The sequence below is a fragment of the Babylonia areolata genome, chromosome 7, assembly GCF_041734735.1.
Source record: "Babylonia areolata isolate BAREFJ2019XMU chromosome 7, ASM4173473v1, whole genome shotgun sequence".
Classification (NCBI taxonomy): domain Eukaryota; kingdom Metazoa; phylum Mollusca; class Gastropoda; order Neogastropoda; family Buccinidae; genus Babylonia; species Babylonia areolata.
Genome location: NC_134882.1, coordinates 11,655,202 through 11,673,620, shown reverse-complemented (window position 1 = coordinate 11,673,620; position 18,419 = coordinate 11,655,202). Strand labels below are relative to the sequence as shown.

The window sequence follows — 18,419 nt, the reverse complement described above, 5'->3', positions numbered from 1 at the left end:
TCCGGCTGTGCGTGTTTGTGTGTGACTGACTCAGTGAGTCAGTGTGTAACTAAGAAGTCAGTGTGTGTGGTGTGTGTCAGTGTGCCAGTGTGTGCGTGTCAGTGTAACTCAGAAGTTAGTGTGTGTGTGTGTGTGTGTGTCACACGGTGTGTATGTGTGTGTGTGTGTGTGTGTCACGTGTGTGTGTGTGTGTGTGCTTCTGTGTGTGTGTGTGTGTACGGTGTATCTGTGCGTATGTCTGTGTGCGTGTTTGTGTGTTATCATTTTGCACGCTGGCCTAGTGCACGCCTCAGTCGCGTCACTGGCAGTGCCCCATTTTGGTCTTGTACGTTTTATTTCAGTCTATTATTTGTCACGTCCTCTGTGACCGTGACGTCAGTCAGTACTCTTTCACCAGTTTTACTGACTATATCGATTGTAATTGCACTTATTTAAATTCTATGCTAATGTTTTACACAAATCTGCTGCGCAGGAAAACTGAAATTGACACTGTTAAATATCCGCCATTCAGTTCAGCTCAGCCACGCGGTCTTGTTTGTAGACCAATTCACTGACCAGTCCCATGAATTGGATATGATGCCCTCAGCCATAGAACCGTCATTAAATTCATCAGTATCAGTATTTCCGAGCGGAATCTTTGACTCCCTACATAACCGTGAGGATCGAGCGGGTCACGTCATATAGCTACTATGGACTGCTTAAGCATGACATTTCAAGCTCAGTTCACTGGGCCCTGTCTCCGTCTGTCAAAACGGCACCGGCCGTCAGTAGTGGCCAGTCAGGTTTTCTTCCACTGACTCACTGAGTCGGTAATCAAGTGGACGGGGTTAATACCAATGCCGCTTGCGGAGTGTACCCGGCGGATTAGGAGCCATGAAAACAGCAGAAGGATAACTGCCTGGATTGATATAGGCCTATTTCGATCGCCAGTTCTACCCGAGGCAATGAGAGCTAGGGCGTCACCGCGGAATTGTGGTTTGAGTGTCTGGACCACTCAGTATAACATACATTGAAGACTATATGAATTTACACTTTAAGCCTTCACTGTCGAAGTCACCAAGATGTTCTCAATCTTAGGCACTGAACTAAAGTGTTGGCCAGTTGAATCATTGCCAGCACCCATTGAGACTTTTTTTTCCTGCTTTCAGTAGGATTGATGAATGCTATACTACTTTGACAGGCTGTATTCGAATTCACTGAAAGCTGAACTGTGACAGCCGGATATAAGAAACATAACACGCCAGTTCGAATTTCAAATCTTTTTAATAATCCCTTGCCTCCCATCTCGACTGGCCTCAAGTTTGATCTTTTTTTCATCCCACGAATAGTACAGCTGCAGTTTCCATTCGAAAATCATACATACATACATACAATCCTTTCCACTGCGTCACGGACGACCACTGTGGCCATCATATGCGGCGGCAATTTTCATCAAATAGGTATATTTCATGTTCATCAGTTCAGTGGCTGCGATACTGAAGAAAGAGACTGAAGTGTTTATATGCTTGTCATAAACTCAGTGATCTTTTACATAAAGGCAATTAAACGGGTGTGTACTGTGCCACGGTAAAAGTTTAATTTCGATACACTGATCAGTTGTGAGGCCTATAGGCAAAGCAGAAGAAGAAAAAGAAATAATAAGAAGGAGAAGACTAAGAAAACTATGTTGAAAGTGAAATATTCAAAAGCTGAATCGATATACTGACTTTAAGAAAACTATGTTGAAAGTGAAATATTCAAAAGCTGAATCGATATACTGACTTACAATTACTGAATCATGCAGGTTGATATGAACATTCTTCTTCTTTCCATCACACGATGAAGCTGCACGTACTTTGAGTGCATACTGGGTATTTTCATGTTTCTAAAACCCACCAAATATTGACATGGATTGCAGGATGACGTGCCGGCGAATTATTTTGATCTTTTGCATGCGTATACACACGAAGGGGGTTGAGGCACTTGCAGGTCTGCACACACATGCTGGCTTGGGAGATCGGAAAAATCTCCACCCTTAATAAGTTTTGTTACCTGCACTTGATTTCCCACCCACCCCTCACCCCACCCCCTACCTCTATGCTGTGCAGAAAAAAAAATGTATGTGTAACAATCGCCAAATGTGTACCGGCACCACATAATTCAGTCTCGTCATGCTTTGTGCACAACTATGGACTGCCAGGAAGGTGGCAGAATGGTTAAGACGCTCAGCTGCCAATACAGCGAGTCCGTGAGGGTGTGGGTTCGAATCCCGCTCTCGCCCTTTCTCCTAAGTTTGACTGGAAAATCAAACTGAGCGTCTAGTCTTTCGGATGAGACGATAAACCGAGGTCCCGTGTGCAGCACGCACTTGGCGCACTGAAAAAGAACCCATGGCAACGAGAGTGTTGTCCTCTGGCGAAATTACGTAAAATGAAATCCACTTTCATAGGTACACAAATATGTAAGCATGCACTCAAGGCCTGACTAAGCGCGTTGGGTTATGCTGCTGGTCAGGCATCTGCTCAACAGATGTGGTGTAGCGTGTATGGATTTGTCCGAACGCAGTGACGCCTCCTTGAGAAAGTGAAACTGAAAACTGAAACTGTGCACAACTGTGTGGTTATGCGAACAGTCATGCCAGGTTTGAAAAGCTAAAGAGAACGACAGACGGTTGTCCATTTACACATATACACGTCCATATGTTATGGAAAAAAGATATGCATATGGGGTTGGAGAGACAGACAGACAGACAGACAGACTTGAAACGAAAACTGAAGAGAACAGGAAGGGTTGGTAATTTTCGAATGTGACCGCTGAACGCGAAAAGCATTCTAGTTCGTCAATCAAACAACGTGTTAACCCACCACTGAGGTCAGTGCGGCGCCCGGCTACCAGGCATCGAACCCAGGAAAAGACAGGTACATAACTGAGTCATGGAATCTTTCAGTAGAATCCTTGGTATACGAAAGATAGCAATGAGTGAACTTATATCTAGACATTGGCATTAAGTTTGTAAATCCATTCTCAGTGCCGCCCACGCGGACATTTATAGGGGCTTATATATACCTACAACTAATCGTGTTCTGTGAGATTATCATCTAAAAATCAAATCGAACACACACACACACACACACACACACACACACACACACACACACACACACACTGGACACACACACACACACACACACTGGACACACACACACACACACAGACAAAGACAGAGACAGAGTTTTATATATCATTGGACAATAATTATGTCGCCATGCACATAATTATTGTCGCCGGCAATATATGTCTGTCTTTGTCTGTCTCTGTCTCTGTCTGTCTGTCTCTCTCCCTCCTTCCCTCCCCAGTTGATTTACATTTGAAACCCCACACCCCTCTCTCTCACTCTTTCTCTCCCTCACTGTATCTCTCTGTCTCTGTCTCTCTCTCTCTGTCTCTCTCTCTGTCTCTTTCTGTCTATCTCTCTGTCTCTGTCTCTTTCTCTTTCTCTCCCTCCTTCATTTTCTATTTCTGTCTGTTTGTCTGTCTCTCTCTCTCTTTCTCTCTCACATTTTCTCCACCAGATCAACAATTTATTAACAAATATCAGGACCAACAATGTGTATACTGGTTTCGAAGGAACACAAGCAGAATGTTACGGTCGTAAACTAGTGTCCCAAATTTACTACATTTTCAAACACACACACACACACACACACCAAATAAACACACACACACACACACCAAATAAATACACACACACACACACACACACACACATATATATATATATATATATATATATATATATATATATATTTCTCTATTCCTTCCTCACCTCCAATCTCTTGGTGCAAACCAACACACACACACACACACACACACACACACACACACACACACACCAAGAGAGGGGTGAGGGAGGCATGGATATAGATTTATATTCGTTTGTTTATGTGTGTGCGTCTTTTTAAGCCACTGATGATTAGATATGTTCAATTCCGTGCATGATAAGACAATATCCCAAAGACTGAGCAGATTACATTTTGATCTTGATGATGAATAAGACAGAGAAAAACAGGAAGGTGGGGTGGTGAGGGACGGATATGACTCAGTCGATTGTTGAATATTGGCACAAAGGGTAGTGAAGGTGGATGTTCCCTCTGTTAATCAAAGGGCAGTAATTTCCAACTAAACCCATTGGCTTTTTTTACCCAAACGACATAATCCTTTGATTTCTCCGCTTCACATGCAGTTTGACACGATGGTAAAGCATCGTTTGCTAATGAGTATACACGCTGAGAGCAGCTGAGTAACTTTAGTGATGTATCACACCTTATCTTTTTGTCATGTAACGTCTTGTGTTTGTAAGATAATTATGTAAGATTTGTTTTTGTAAAAGGGTGAAAAACCAAGAAAATATGGTAATCATGCCGTATCAAATTATGCAAGAACATTGTATGAAATGAATATAGGGCTTTAGTATCAATGGTAAGGCAGTAAAACCTCGGGAAATGAAAAGAATTTAAATATGAAATACGCTAAAATTTGCTAAAATGGATACACCAGGACATTATAGGTATTTTAGTTTGGTTGGGTGGCATTGTAGCGGGAAAATGTCTGCAAAAACTAGCTTTGAGTTAGGGCGATCTCTGCGGGGATCACACCCAATAACTCTACTCCTCTGTTCTTCAGAGGAAAATGTGTGGTCTTTCTTCCCTTTTCAATTTTCTTTCTGTGAGAAGTGTCTGCTAGGTCAGATGGAGATGTCAGGCAGGTGAGGGAGGGGTAAAGTAGGACCTAGGGGAAGATAGTGGGTAGGGTGACATAGGGGAATGGAGGGTTGGGGGAGAAACATAAGGGAAGGGCAAAGAGAGGGGGGGAAATGGTGGTGGGTGGGAGTGAGGGTAGAATACATGTGGAGAAGGAGAGATGTAGAGATTTAGATTTATATTAATGCGCTCATGTGTGCATGTCTTTTTAAACCACTATTTATTAGAGATATCATATTCCGTGCAAGAAAAGACGATATCCTAAAGACTGAACAGAGATTTTCATCCTGACGAAGAATTAGACAGAGAGACAGGGGAAGGACGGAAATAACTCAGTGGCACTACATGAGTGAAGCTGGATTGAATATATCATTGACTTAAACACACACACACACACACACACACACATATATATATATAGAGAGAGAGAGAGAAAAAAAAGTACATATATATCTCTCTCCATTCTTCCCTCATCCTCTCTCTCTCTCTTTCTCTGTACACACACACACACACACTCCCTCTCCCCCTCCCCCCCCCCAATATCCACCCCTTACCTACTCTTCGTCTCCTCCCACCCTTATCCCCCCCCCTGTCCTACTCTCTCTCCTACATCTTCCTCCCTGCCCCCGTCCCACTCTCCAATCCCCATCTCCCCCTATCCTAGTCTCCCTTCCCCCCCCATTGCCCCCCTTTCCTGCTCTCCCTCCCTATCTGCACCCTGTCCTACTCTCTCTCTCCCCCCCCCCCCCCTTCAGACCCCTCCCTTCCCCTTATCAGTTTTTGATACAAATTTGACAGATGCAGATTTAGATTTTTACAGATCACTTCGTGACCTTTTGTTATTTGGTTGTTGTTTTTGTTGTTGTTGGTGGTGGTGGTGGTGGGGGGGGGGGGGTTGTTTGTTTTTGTTTGTTTGTTTATGTTTTTTTATGAGGTAAAAACATGCACTCGCTGTCAAAAACCTCTTATGCACACGAACGTGTACACACATACTCACACACACACACACACACACACACACACACACACACACACATACCATCGCACGCGCACGTGCACACACACACACACACACACACACACACACACACACACACACACACACAGAGAAAGATACTTAGAGAGAGAGAGAGAGAGGAGTGACAGAGAGAAAGCAGGACTGGAGAGATGCACTGACGACAGGTAGCACGTGCTTCCCATCCCAAACAAGCTGGCCATTTGGTGCATCAGGCCTTACGTCCAACAGTCTGGCACCTGTGTAGTGCTGCGTATCGATCACAGGTGTTGCTAATGTTTGGAGTCACTAAAACCAGGTGTGTGTGTGTGTGTGTGTGTGTGTGTGTGTGTGTGTGTGTGTGTGTGTGTGTGTGTGTGTGTGGTTGTGGCCTCGTGTATGAGTTCGTGTGTGTTTGAGAGAAGGTGGGTGTACGCTTGTGTGTGCGTGTGTGAGATAGATAGATAGATACGGACAGAAAAAAAAGAGAGAGAGAGAGTTAGTGAGTGAGTGTGTGCATATCTGTCTGTGTATGTGCTCGTGCATGTGCATTGGAAAGAGTGAGTGAGAGAGAGAGAGAGAGAGAGAGAGAGAGAGAGAGAGACTATATGTGCGCGAATGTGTGTGTCTGCGTGTGTATGCACGGAATCAATAAATATATGGACCGATCGAACACAAACACACACACGCAGAAAGACAGAGAAAGAGACACAGAGAGATGGTCTGTTGAATATTGTATTAAGAGAGACTCGAAAGGAGTGGATGAGAGATAGACTGAACGGATGAAATAATGAAAATTATTTGAATAATGGTATCTATTTTGTTCACTGATTCAGCGGCATTGAAGACACTCAGAGTGGCATGTGGACAACACAGGCATCACAAGGAAATCAAGGTGAACAGCACGACTCGAGGCGAAGTCCGAGCTAATAACGCTAATAACAGAATAACACCCAGCTGTCCAACAGCCGGTTCCTGTCCCTGGCCACACACACTAACACACACACTAATATACGAGAGAGAGAGACAGACAGACAGACAGACAGACAGACAGAGAGACTGACAGACAGAGAGAGAGAGAGAGAGAGAGAGAGAGAGCTGAATACTGAAATATCTAATGTCATTGGCTGTACTAGATGACATGGGGGTACAAATCAGAACACTAATGGTGAAAACAATGAAACACAAAATCGGACAGGGGAAAAAACAAAACAATAGAAAAAAACGAGAGAGACTGAGAGAGAGAGAGAGAGAGAAAGAGAGAGAGAGAGAATCTGACAGAGGAGGGGAGAGAGACAGAGATACCGAAATGAGAGACAGAGAGAGAGAGAATCTGAGAGAGAGAGAGAGAGAACACTGAACAATGAACGCTGAACACTGAACTCTGAACACTGAAATGCATGATGTCATTAGCTGAAAAGCTCTGGTGACATTGTAGGTACAAATAAGAACAAAATAGTGCAAATAGATGAAATGGAACACACACACACACACACACACACACACACACACACACACACACACACACACACACACACACACACACACACACACACACACACACAACACCCCCCCAAAAAAAACAAAAAAAAAAACAAAACAAAACCAGAATTGAAACAACATAAACTAATAAGAGATTTGCGACACTTTGGCACATTGTCATTAGTTTAAAAGTAAATGTGACAGGGGTAATTTGCCTTTTTTTCAGTCGTTCGTCTCCAAGGCTTGGACAGTACACATAAAACAAAGTACAGATATAAAAAATATTTACGCATGTAACATCGATACTCATCATATCAATACGAACACATCAAATAATTACAATGTCGAAATGTAGCCCTTCCTTTTTTGTCTATGCTTTTTTCTCATAGAACCCATACTATTTTTTAATTGACTTATGAGTATTTGGACCGATAATGGACGTTTTCCGTATATTTATTGCCTCAGATACATATTTTGCTAGTGAAAGTATCATATCTTCATTTTCTGTCATTAGTATGCCGAACAAATCTTTTCTCTGCGCTGGAGCTGTATTGAAAATTGTGCAGTTTTTTTTCGTATTTCATCGTATCTTTTGCAGTTAAATATGAAATGATTTTCATCTTCTGGGCTTTCGCCACACATTGGGCAAGGAGATGTTGCTACGTCTGAATCGAAACATCTTCTGTTGGCATTCAGTCCAAGTATTCTCAATCTGAGCTTCGCAAAGCAGATTTTATGCCATTTATTTGTCATAATCTTAATATACTTCTCTGTTTGAAATATTGATTTAAACTGAATAAAACCATTTATACCTATCATTGCTCTCTATTTCTCCGTGCCAATTTTGTTTGTAACATGCTATAAGTCTATCTTTAAATTCTGATACAAAGCCGCTCTCGTGTCCTACTCCTTGGTTCATCCAAACAAGACTGAATCCCGATGTTCCGTTAGTGTTTTCTTAATGTGGAATACCCAGTTCTGTTTGCCCTTCTCCTCTTGCAGTAGCAGCATCTCGTATGCTTGTCTACACAATCGTGATGTTGGCAGTCTTGTTAGTTTGAGCCAATATTTTATGCATTTTACAATTGATCTAATATGCAACACATTACAGTGTTTGATGAGTGTAATGGGACACCAAAAACGCGCTTCATTGCAAATGTATGTACCTTTTCCATTTGGTTATTTGGCATGAGTCCCCATATTTCCGCTCCATAGTTCAAGGCTGGTTCAATTTGTGTGTCGAAAAGTTTCCAAAAAAGCTGTGCGTTAGTCGAAGGCAGTCTCTTGAGTGATTTTATAATTTGGATTACACCTTCTTCCCTTTTTCTATTTGCTTCATCCCACGCAGACGTTGTGAATGACAAATCCAAATATTTATATGTTTTGGTTACTTTTATTTCCCAATCACCATAGCACCGTGACCATTTTTCACTTAGTCGAGTCGAAAGATGACCTCAATTGCGGAAAACTATAATATTGGTCTTATCGAGATTTATTGTTAGTTGTAGTCTGTCTGTTTCTTGCTTAAGGGCATTTAATTGATTCTGTAACCCTATGGGTGTGTCAGACAAGAGAACAACATCATCAGCAAATAGCATAAAGAACAATTTTGTTGCGCCAGGTATCATTTGTATTCCACTGATATCTACCCTTCTTTGCCGGATAACTCCACTGCCAATTCATTGATGAAAAAGGAAAACAGCTGTGGGCCGGCTTAACCCCTCTTGGACACCGTGTGTAAAAAGGCTGAATAAATATCTTTGTCACGAACACATACAAGTACAGAATCATAGATGCTTTTCACAGCCATGTAAAACTTCCCATGTACCCCGCTCTTTCTTAGAGTACTCCACAGGATGTTTCTGTTCAGAGAGAGAGAGAGAGAGAGAGAGAGAGAGAGAGAGAGAGCGTTCCCCCGTATATGCACTGAGTCATGATGACGGAGAGCGTCTAAGTCCGTGTAATACGGCCCGTGTAACCCACGTCGCGCACTGCTGCTCAACTCTGAAGGCGGACGGTTGTAAGAAGAGAACACATAACACATTGATCATTCTACAACACATCTTTGATGAAGCAGAAAACATATTATCAGTCACAACTGTATAATTACATGTGTATCTGCTTGTTTTTGGATCTTTTTGAGAGGGATTAACCGGAGCCGGGGGAGAATCGACTCGGGGGAGTATCAGCGACTCGGGGGAGTATCGACTCGGGGGAGTATCGGGCTGACCCCCCCCCCCCCCCCACCCCCCCCCCACAGGGAAGTCATAAACAGGTCTGTTACGTGGTTCCACACACACACACACACACACACACACACCGCACACATTCACACGCACAAACACGCAAACATGCATGCGCACTCACAAACACACACACACGTCCAATACACCCGCACACATATATACCCACCTCTCCCACGACCACATACACCTTTTACATAAAAACGAATGTACTCCCAAACATGTGACACACACGACATGAACACACGCACACAACAACAACATAAACATTAGCAACAGGACACCGGAAGCCAAGTCAGTATACTCCGACTGGGCAGTTCTTTTTTTAGTAGTGACATACATATCAGAAGGGTGATAACATATGCAGTGAGGGTCTGCACATATTGTCGCCAGCGACAATGCTGACGTGCAGAAGGACGACAATACATGCAGACCCTCACTGCACGTATTGTCGCTGACGACAATAATATGTACAGGGCGACAATATATGCAGGGGCGACAATACGTGCCACAATCCTCTGTATTTCGGCAAATAGATTTAGTGAAGTGAACAAATGAAACATTTCGGTCAAAAGCATATTCTTGGACACAAGTATGGCAGTCACAAGTTATTTCCACAGAGCAGCGAAAGTAGGACGGAATGCTGTCATATGTTCACGGAGCCTTATACGGACTAAAAAACCATCACTTGCATTCCTCAACACTGGTTGTGATGTGCTTCCCGTGCAGCTCTGTGTTCCACCACAGAAGATTCTGCTCCACCAGTTCAGAAGTCATGCAACATGCAGACTGGGTGGGAAAGAAACTGCCAACTGGGAACAACCTTCAGGCTACGATACAGGGATAATGGTGTGGCATCCAGTTGTGAAGAAGAAAGTGCCTCTTATTCTCAAAGAGAAGAAAATAGCTAAATGGTAATACAGCGACATTGTTTTCTGTCATCTTTAGTCATCAAATTGTCAGTTATATTATACACCTGACTATCACTCAGCATAATATTAGACATTGTAAATGTAAGTCATCTCATTGTTGTGAGTTAACTGTTAGATTGAAAGTATCGCAAAATGGAGCTGTGCAAGAGTTTCTTATTTCCTTCTCTCCTTCATGTTGTGTGTGTGTGTGTGTGTGTGTGTGTGTGCCCCCATGTGAAAGTCAATTACTGCAGTAACCTGTCATGTAACATGAGTATCTTTCGAAGTCTTGCATTATAGATTTTGAAATATGCTTCCTTTGTCACAGATTTTGCCATCTTTTAATCCTCAAGGTGATAGACATAATCTTTTCTGATGAACTTTACAATATCCAGGTATATGTGTGGACCGACAGTGTACGACAGTGCCCATATTGGGCATGCGAGCACCAGTATGCGGTTTGACATCATCCGCCGCATCCTGGGCAGTGTGTTTGACATTGACACTTTGCTGGTGATGGGCATCACAGATATTGATGACAAAATCATTGCACGTGTAAAGGAGGTAGGATGTTTCTTCTTGAATGATGCACTGTGATTTTGTGACCCATATATTTTTAGTACCAGTTGTGATGTATACATGTACATGTATATATATATATATATATATTATATTTGTCTTTTTGTAGTGTTTTTGTTACTAAAATTAGATTTTTATGGAAGCTAGGAAATAGTTAAAATAGCAGTAATTAGATGGTTGTGGTGGTGGCATGTGTGTGTTGATTGTAAATAGAATTTATATGATTGTCTTGCTATATGATATAATTTATTATAAAAAGTATATGTAATATATTGGATTGACTTAAGTACTGAAATTCCTGCTTAAAGAATACATGTATTTGAATCATTGCTTTAACTCTTTCTTGACTAAAAAATATCAGTCACTTCACATGCGTTAACAGTGGGCTGAATTACCCTGTTTCAAAATGTGTGCAGTAAAGAAAAGGAATACACTAGCATAATTCACCACACATCTTTTTGCCAGGATACTGAGAGATGATTTGACTTCTCACTTGTCATGACAGTCATTTCTTGACCATACTGTTTTAGTAATCAGTAATCGGGCTCAGTCAGTAATCACTCACACTGGACAAAATTATTTCTGTATAAAAATATTAAAATTTTGTTAAAATGATGAACAAAAGAAGGCAAGGTCACCTGTTGCCCATTTTCTCTTGAGATGCCAAACAATGAGTTATGATTTGTTTGCTTTGTAATGTTTACCACTTTATCATAGTAAACTGAATGTTCCTTGTGCGTCTACAGATCTGTCTTCCAAACCCTTTCACTGCCTAACTCGTATTTATGCAGCAGCCAGTTGGAGGACCCGTGTCACTGAAAGGTGACCAGATCATGGGTCTGTTTTCCATGAACCTTCTGCTCTTTATGTTCGGTGGTAGGATAGGTCATATTTTCTACACATCACAGGGGGAATCCCCAGCTATTCCTAGACACCATATTTCTGCGTTTATAGCACAAGGGAATTCTGCACTCGAAATTGACTGGCGGTGAAAGGGTTAAACTGATGAAGCATCCACCAAATGATAGTGTCATAACATTGAGAAAGATAAAATAAAAACAAAAAACAACAGAAGTGTTGAAGATAAAATTAAAATTGGAGCCGAAAAAACTTTTTTTTTCTTTCTGTTCTAGTTTTATGAATTTACTAAAACAAAGTTATAGCCTGGGGATTTCCTTTCTTATTCTTCTTTTATGTTTTTGTTTTAATCACTTTTATTCTTTTTTACTTCAAAAATGTAAGTGACAAGGATAGGAAACCAAACAGATTTTAAAATCTTTTTTATTTAGATTATTTTTAATTGGTTTCAAAATGTTTTGCAGTTTGCAAAACTGTAACTAATGTTTGCATGACATTAAAAAAAAGTTTTACTTTTAGTTTGATTGTATTTTTGTTATAGAAAAAAAATTTTACTACTGTTATATGATGGATTTCTGAGAAAATGGTAAACAACATTGGTCTTAACCGTGTGCAGACTGGGACTACCATGTCTCAACTTACCCACATGTATGAGGTTGAATACTTTCAAGACATGACTGCACTGAATGTGTCTCCCCCAACTGCTTTGACTCGAGTCACAGACCACGTTGGAGAGATCATCAGCTTTATTCAGGGAATCCTTGACAAAGGGCTGGCATATGTGACTGAAGATGGTGAGGTTACAGGTTTAAACCACAGCCTGCAGATTTAATGATTTGAGCAGAGAACTCATAAGTTACTGTTAAATGTCTTTGAAATGGATGAGACATGGTATTTATGATACCAGTCTGTATGATGTAAGTCAAGTGTATTAGGTATACAGAATAATGATCTTTTGCAGCTGCTCTGTGTGTGTGTGTGTGTGTGTGTGTGTGTGTGTGTATCATGGTATGTTTACATTCAAGTGTGTATTTATGTCTTTATGTGTGTAATAATATATCATGCATGTCTGTGCGCGTGCTTTCGAAAAATTTACCATTCAGTTCAGGTGAAGCTTTTGATAAAGAGAAAGTTCTTGATTGAACAAAAATATCTGTTTCTTCTTTTCTGTCTTGTTTTGTTTAGTTTTACTCCAGTTTTGAGACTACCTGCACATCACTGCTTGCTATAGAGAGTGAAAAAAACAAATTCTTTTGTTTTATTTTGGTTCTGAGGCTATTTGCATATCACCACTTGTTTTACAGACTGAAAACAGTTATCTAACATTGTTAAGACAAAGTTCTGTTTCTTTTGTTTTTATCTTTTGTTTTGTTTTATTCCAGGCTAGCTGCACATCACTGCTTGTATGAAAATGCTTCCCCACCTGACACATGATGAACGCCAGCTACATCTTTTCTTATTAAGAAAAAAACCCCTCAAGAAATGTTGCCTTTCTCTTGTATTACAGATCAGATGTCTATTGTAAACAAAGTTCAGAAATCTGATATTCTGATGTTTTCTGGTTGAGGCAGAATCATTGGTATTATTATGTGTTACAATTATGATACATGTCCCAGCTCTCTCGGTGATTATAAATGTAATTTACCTACTTCCGGGAGGTTATCGGCCGTAGTTTTGTCTGCTCCGCATAGGCGGATAGTAGTTTGCACAGGACAGGAATGTCAGACCCCTGCCGGAGTCTGCACTAGTTGGGTCACGGTTAAGTATGTGTAATTAAATGTAACATGTTTTACAGTACTAAATACCTGTCAGCTTACAAGAATATATATATATATATATATATATATATATATATATATATATATATATATATATATACTGTTCTTTCCTAGACTAGAAAGTGCAGACTGAAATTGAAGCAAAGAGAGGATGGGGAAAGTACATTTTACCTTATTAAGTTATTCTAATATCATACAAATGTTTGTTTTACAGGCAGTGTTTACTTTGATGTACTGAAGTATGGCAGATATGGAGTGATGAAACCAGTGGTATATGACACAGAAAGAATATGTAAGTATTCCTGGTTTTAATGCCAATGTTTATCATGAATTAAATTGTTTATTTCATGTACAAAACATACATTGTATTTAGTATTTAAACTTAAACATTGATGTATTTTTTGGCATGCATACTCTTGTCTGTGGAGTGGTAACCTTGTGGTAATGCGTCCGTTTAGGAAGTGAAAGAATCTGAGTGTGCAGGATGAAATCTCACACTTGCCAGAATTTCTCCCCCTTTACTAGGCCTTGACAGGTGGTGTTGATACTAGTCATTTGGATGAGGCAATCGACCAGTCCTGTGTGTAGCATGCGCTTAGTGCACATGTATACAAGAACCCATGGCAACAAGAGATTGTCCATGCCAAAATTCTGCAGGAAAATCCACTTTGATAATAAACCGAATACATTTGTAGACAGAAAAAAAGAAGAAGAAAAAAGAAAAAAAAAGAGTGGTGTTGTATCGTGGAAACACACTCTTCCAGGGGAGGGCAGCCCATATTTCACACAGTGAAATCTATTGTGATGAAAAAATAATCAGTACTTTTGGTCTGTGTGATTTTTGGAAACCGTTATGTCATATTTTGCAAACATCATAAAGTAGATAGAAAGAATTCTTTGGTCTACAGTGTGTTAGCCCCAGTATTATTCACATTGTTGTGGAAGCTTGGCTGAGGAAAATCAGAGTGGAGTGCCTTTCCTAAGGACACAACACAAAATGGGCCCTCAAACCCTGATCACTGGTGAACACTTGATCAGAAGTCCAATTCTGCCATTGTGCTTCCTCAATAGATAGTGTTGTGTCCATGACTGAATCGTAGCTTAATGTTAAGAAGCAAAAGTAAATAGTTGACAATCTGCCTTTGTTATGACGCAATATTCTTCTATCATGACATCATAGCAAGATAAACGTCACTTGAAGAGCGAGAGCGAAATGAAGTAAAAGACCTGCCAACCGTCCTCCTGTGTTTTCAGTATTTATTGTTTATTGCTGTGTTCTGCCAACACCACGCAAACATTACAGATAGCATGACATGTACAGAAATATCTGAATTAAAAAAAAAAGTTTAATCACTGTATTGTTTGAAATATATTGTAAATTGTATGTAACGTAGAAAAAAGGCTATACATTCTCGTGAAACATATTCACTGTGAAATATTTTTATATCTACAGCAGGAGACCAGTACAAGAGAAATATTCTAGACTTTGCCCTGTGGAAAGGGTCCAAGCCAGGTGAACCGACCTGGCCATCTCCTTGGGGAGAAGGACGGCCCGGCTGGCACATTGAGTGCTCAGCCATGGCAAGGTAGCTCTTTGTGTGTGTGTGTGTGTGATTTCTTTTACGTTTGTTTCATTATGTTTTATTAGGTATTATTTTATGTTTTGTCTGTTCTTCAGTCAGTAGTCTGTCACTGATTTTATAATAGTGCCAGAAGTAAATAAATAGAAGCTTTTTATTCATTCATTGAGGCGTGTTTATGTGTGTGAATGCATGTGCATATTTGTGTGCTCTGCATTCTTGCAAGATTGCCCGTGTCTGGTTCTTTCGCTGGATATTAGTGAGTAGGGCTACGCCTGACAGGCAGTATAGTCCTAGCTCTCATTTCTTTTGTCTGTTGCGTTTGAATGTGATTGTGTGTTGATGTGTAAGTTGTATATATGTGCTTTATGATAGAGTGGAGTATATGTTAGTGGTTATTTTGTGCGATTCTGCCACCGGAACTTCAAGTTATTTGGACATGTTTTCTGGTGCAGGAACTCCCTCAAAAGTTTTCCGATTTCTTCACCGGCAAAATATTGTGCATTTGTGAGAAGCTCGACTCTGTTGTGTCACCTTCACCCGTTAAAGAACACGTGTACAGTGGTCCTGTTTTTCATTGTTTCCAACCAGTTACTGAAGATTTTGTGAAGAAAGTGTGTCTGAACGCTTGTCCAAAATCCTGTGAGCTTGACCCTGTCTTGTCTTCTTTGTTGGTGAATGTATTGATGTTCTACTGCCATATATTACTCATGTCATTAATTCTTCCTTACTGTCTGGTTGTTTCCCTGGAAGTTCCAGATCTGTTGTATGTCCACTCATCAAAAAAACATCTTTGGATCATAATTGTTTGAATAATTATTGACCTGTCTGAAATCTGTCATTTTGATAAAAACTGCTAGAATAGATTATATCGTCTCAGCTCTTAGCTCATCTGGAACAAAATAGTTTATGTAATTATCACCAGTCAGCTTATGGATGTGGTCATTGTTGCAAAACAGCCCTTCTTAGAATACTGAATTATTTTCTTTCTGGATTTGATGAGGATAAGATAACTCTTTTCACTCTTTTAGACTTGTCAGCAGCATTGACTCTTTCGACCACTCTATCCTCTTGAACAGACTTAAAACTTCCTTTGGCATTTGTGACACTGCACTAGCATGGATCACATCTTACCTGTCAGATCGTACACAGAAAGTGTGCATAAATAGTAGATACTCTAGATTATCTGCCTTAAAATATGGTGTCCAACAGGGTCCATCCTAGGTCTGTTCTTTTCGTGCTGTATGCAGCTCCTGGATGTCATCAGTCATTATGCAATGTCGCATGAGAGCTTTGCCGATGACACTGAACTTTATCAGTCGGTTTCCATAGCTGAATTTTATGCATTAGTGACTCAAACACTGGATTGCATTGCTGGACCAAAGGACTGGATGACTCTTCTTCTTCTTCTTCTGCATTCACTCGTATGCACACGAGTGGGCTTTTACGTGTATGACCGTTTTTACCTCGCCATGTAGGCAGCCATACTCCGTTTTCGGGGGTGTGCATGCTGGGTATGTTCTTGTTTCCATAACCCACCGAACACTGACATGGATTACAGGATCTTTAACGTGCGTATTTGATCTTCTGCTTGCATAAACACACGAAGGGGGTTCAGGCACTAGCAGGTCTGCACATATGTTGACCTGGGAGATTGTAAAAATCTCCACCCTTTACCCACAAGGCGCCGTCACCGTGATTCGAACCCAGGACCCTCAGATTGACAGTCCATCGCTTTAACCACTGGGCTATTGCGCCCGTCTCTGGATGACTCAATAAGCTGCAACTAAATGATGATAAGACTGAATTTATGATAGCCTGTCCAAAGAAGTTTCGTCAACATCCTTCCTTTCCTGACTGTGTTCTGATCAATAGCACACCTGTTTCACTTTCTTCTCCTGTTCGCAGTCTTGGTGTAATCCTAGACCAGTCTCTTTCCTTCCAACAGCACATTTCGAATATCTGTAAAGTTGTCTGTTTGAATCAGTTCTGTCGGCCACTATCTCGCAGCCGGTGCAACCAAGACACTTGTATGCGCTCTGGTTCTCTCAAGATTGGATTACTGCAACTCTCTTTTGGCCGGCCTTCCCAAATATCTGTTAGACAGACTCCAACAAATTCAGAATAACACTGCCAGACTCATTTGCAGAGCTTCTAAATTTGACCATGTTTCTCCTCTCTTTCAGTCTCTCCACTGGTTGTCTGTTTCTGATCGAATAGACTATAAGCTATCCACTCTGACCTTTTCTGCAGTCAACGGATCTGGCCCCAAGTATCTTTCTGAACTCTTCCATATCTATACTCCGTCTCGCCAGCTCCGTTCTTCCTCTGATACTTGGTAAATGTGATAGTCTCTTCTCTCTTGAAGTGGAAAAGATGTACACACATGACTTAATTTGCGGTTGTTAGGATTTTTCTTTTCTTTGTTCAGTGTTGAATATAAAAATGAAATGGATATATTTGCAGATGACCATAGACCATTCAGCACTTTTGTTTTTCCCTTGCAATGAAGGTTATATTTTCTCTTCAACATCATCACCATGACAATTTTCCTGTGACAAGTTGCATATTACACAAGCATGGTAATAGTTAGCAAGGGTATTTTCACAGAAGAAGAAAAACAAAACAAAACAAAAACAAAACAAAATTTTTTTTTTTAAAGTTATATTTTCTCTTCAGCATCATCACCACGACAATTTTCCTGTGGTAAGTTGCATATTACACAAGCATGGTAATAATTAGCAAGGGTATTTTCACAGAAGAAGAAAAACAAAACTAAAGAAAAACAACAACAACAACAACCAAAAAAACCCCAAACATTTCACAAAACATATGACACCCTGATTCCCAACTGGCTGCACACATTTGACAGTCAGGTGACATAGTTTACAGGAGACATCATAGAGCTACAACCGCCCCTTTGCTACCAAGTTGACTTCTGCGTTCACTCGTATGCACACGAGTGGGCTTTTACGTGTATGACTGTTTTTACCCCGCCATGTAGGCAGCCATACTCCGTTTTCAGGGGTGTGCATGCTGGGTATGTTGTTTCCATAACCCACCGAACGCTGACATGGATTACAGGATAATGTGCGTATTTGATCTTCTGCTTGCATATACACACGAAGGGGTTTCAGGTACTAGCAGGTCTGCACATATGTTGACCTGGGAGATCGTAAAAATCTCCACCCTTTACTCACCAGGCGCCGTCACCGTGATTCGAACCCGGGACCCTCAGATTGAAAGTCCAACGCT

The 18,419-nt window shown here is 40.8% G+C and overlaps 1 protein-coding gene across 1 annotated transcript in view; it reads left to right on the top strand.

Annotated features, from left to right (window-relative positions):
• The first annotated feature begins 9,882 nt into the window (after window positions 1–9,882).
• The window catches only part of LOC143283705 (putative cysteine--tRNA ligase, mitochondrial), a 29,752-nt gene continuing 21,215 nt past the window's right edge, over window positions 9,883–18,419 (top strand). The window contains exons 1-5 of the mRNA XM_076589951.1: window positions 9,883–10,372; window positions 10,765–10,933; window positions 12,423–12,600; window positions 13,799–13,876; window positions 15,038–15,170. Coding sequence (XP_076446066.1) covers window positions 10,053–10,372; window positions 10,765–10,933; window positions 12,423–12,600; window positions 13,799–13,876; window positions 15,038–15,170 — 878 coding nt within the window. The 5' untranslated portion in view covers window positions 9,883–10,052. The remainder of the gene's footprint in view (window positions 10,373–10,764; window positions 10,934–12,422; window positions 12,601–13,798; window positions 13,877–15,037; window positions 15,171–18,419) is intronic.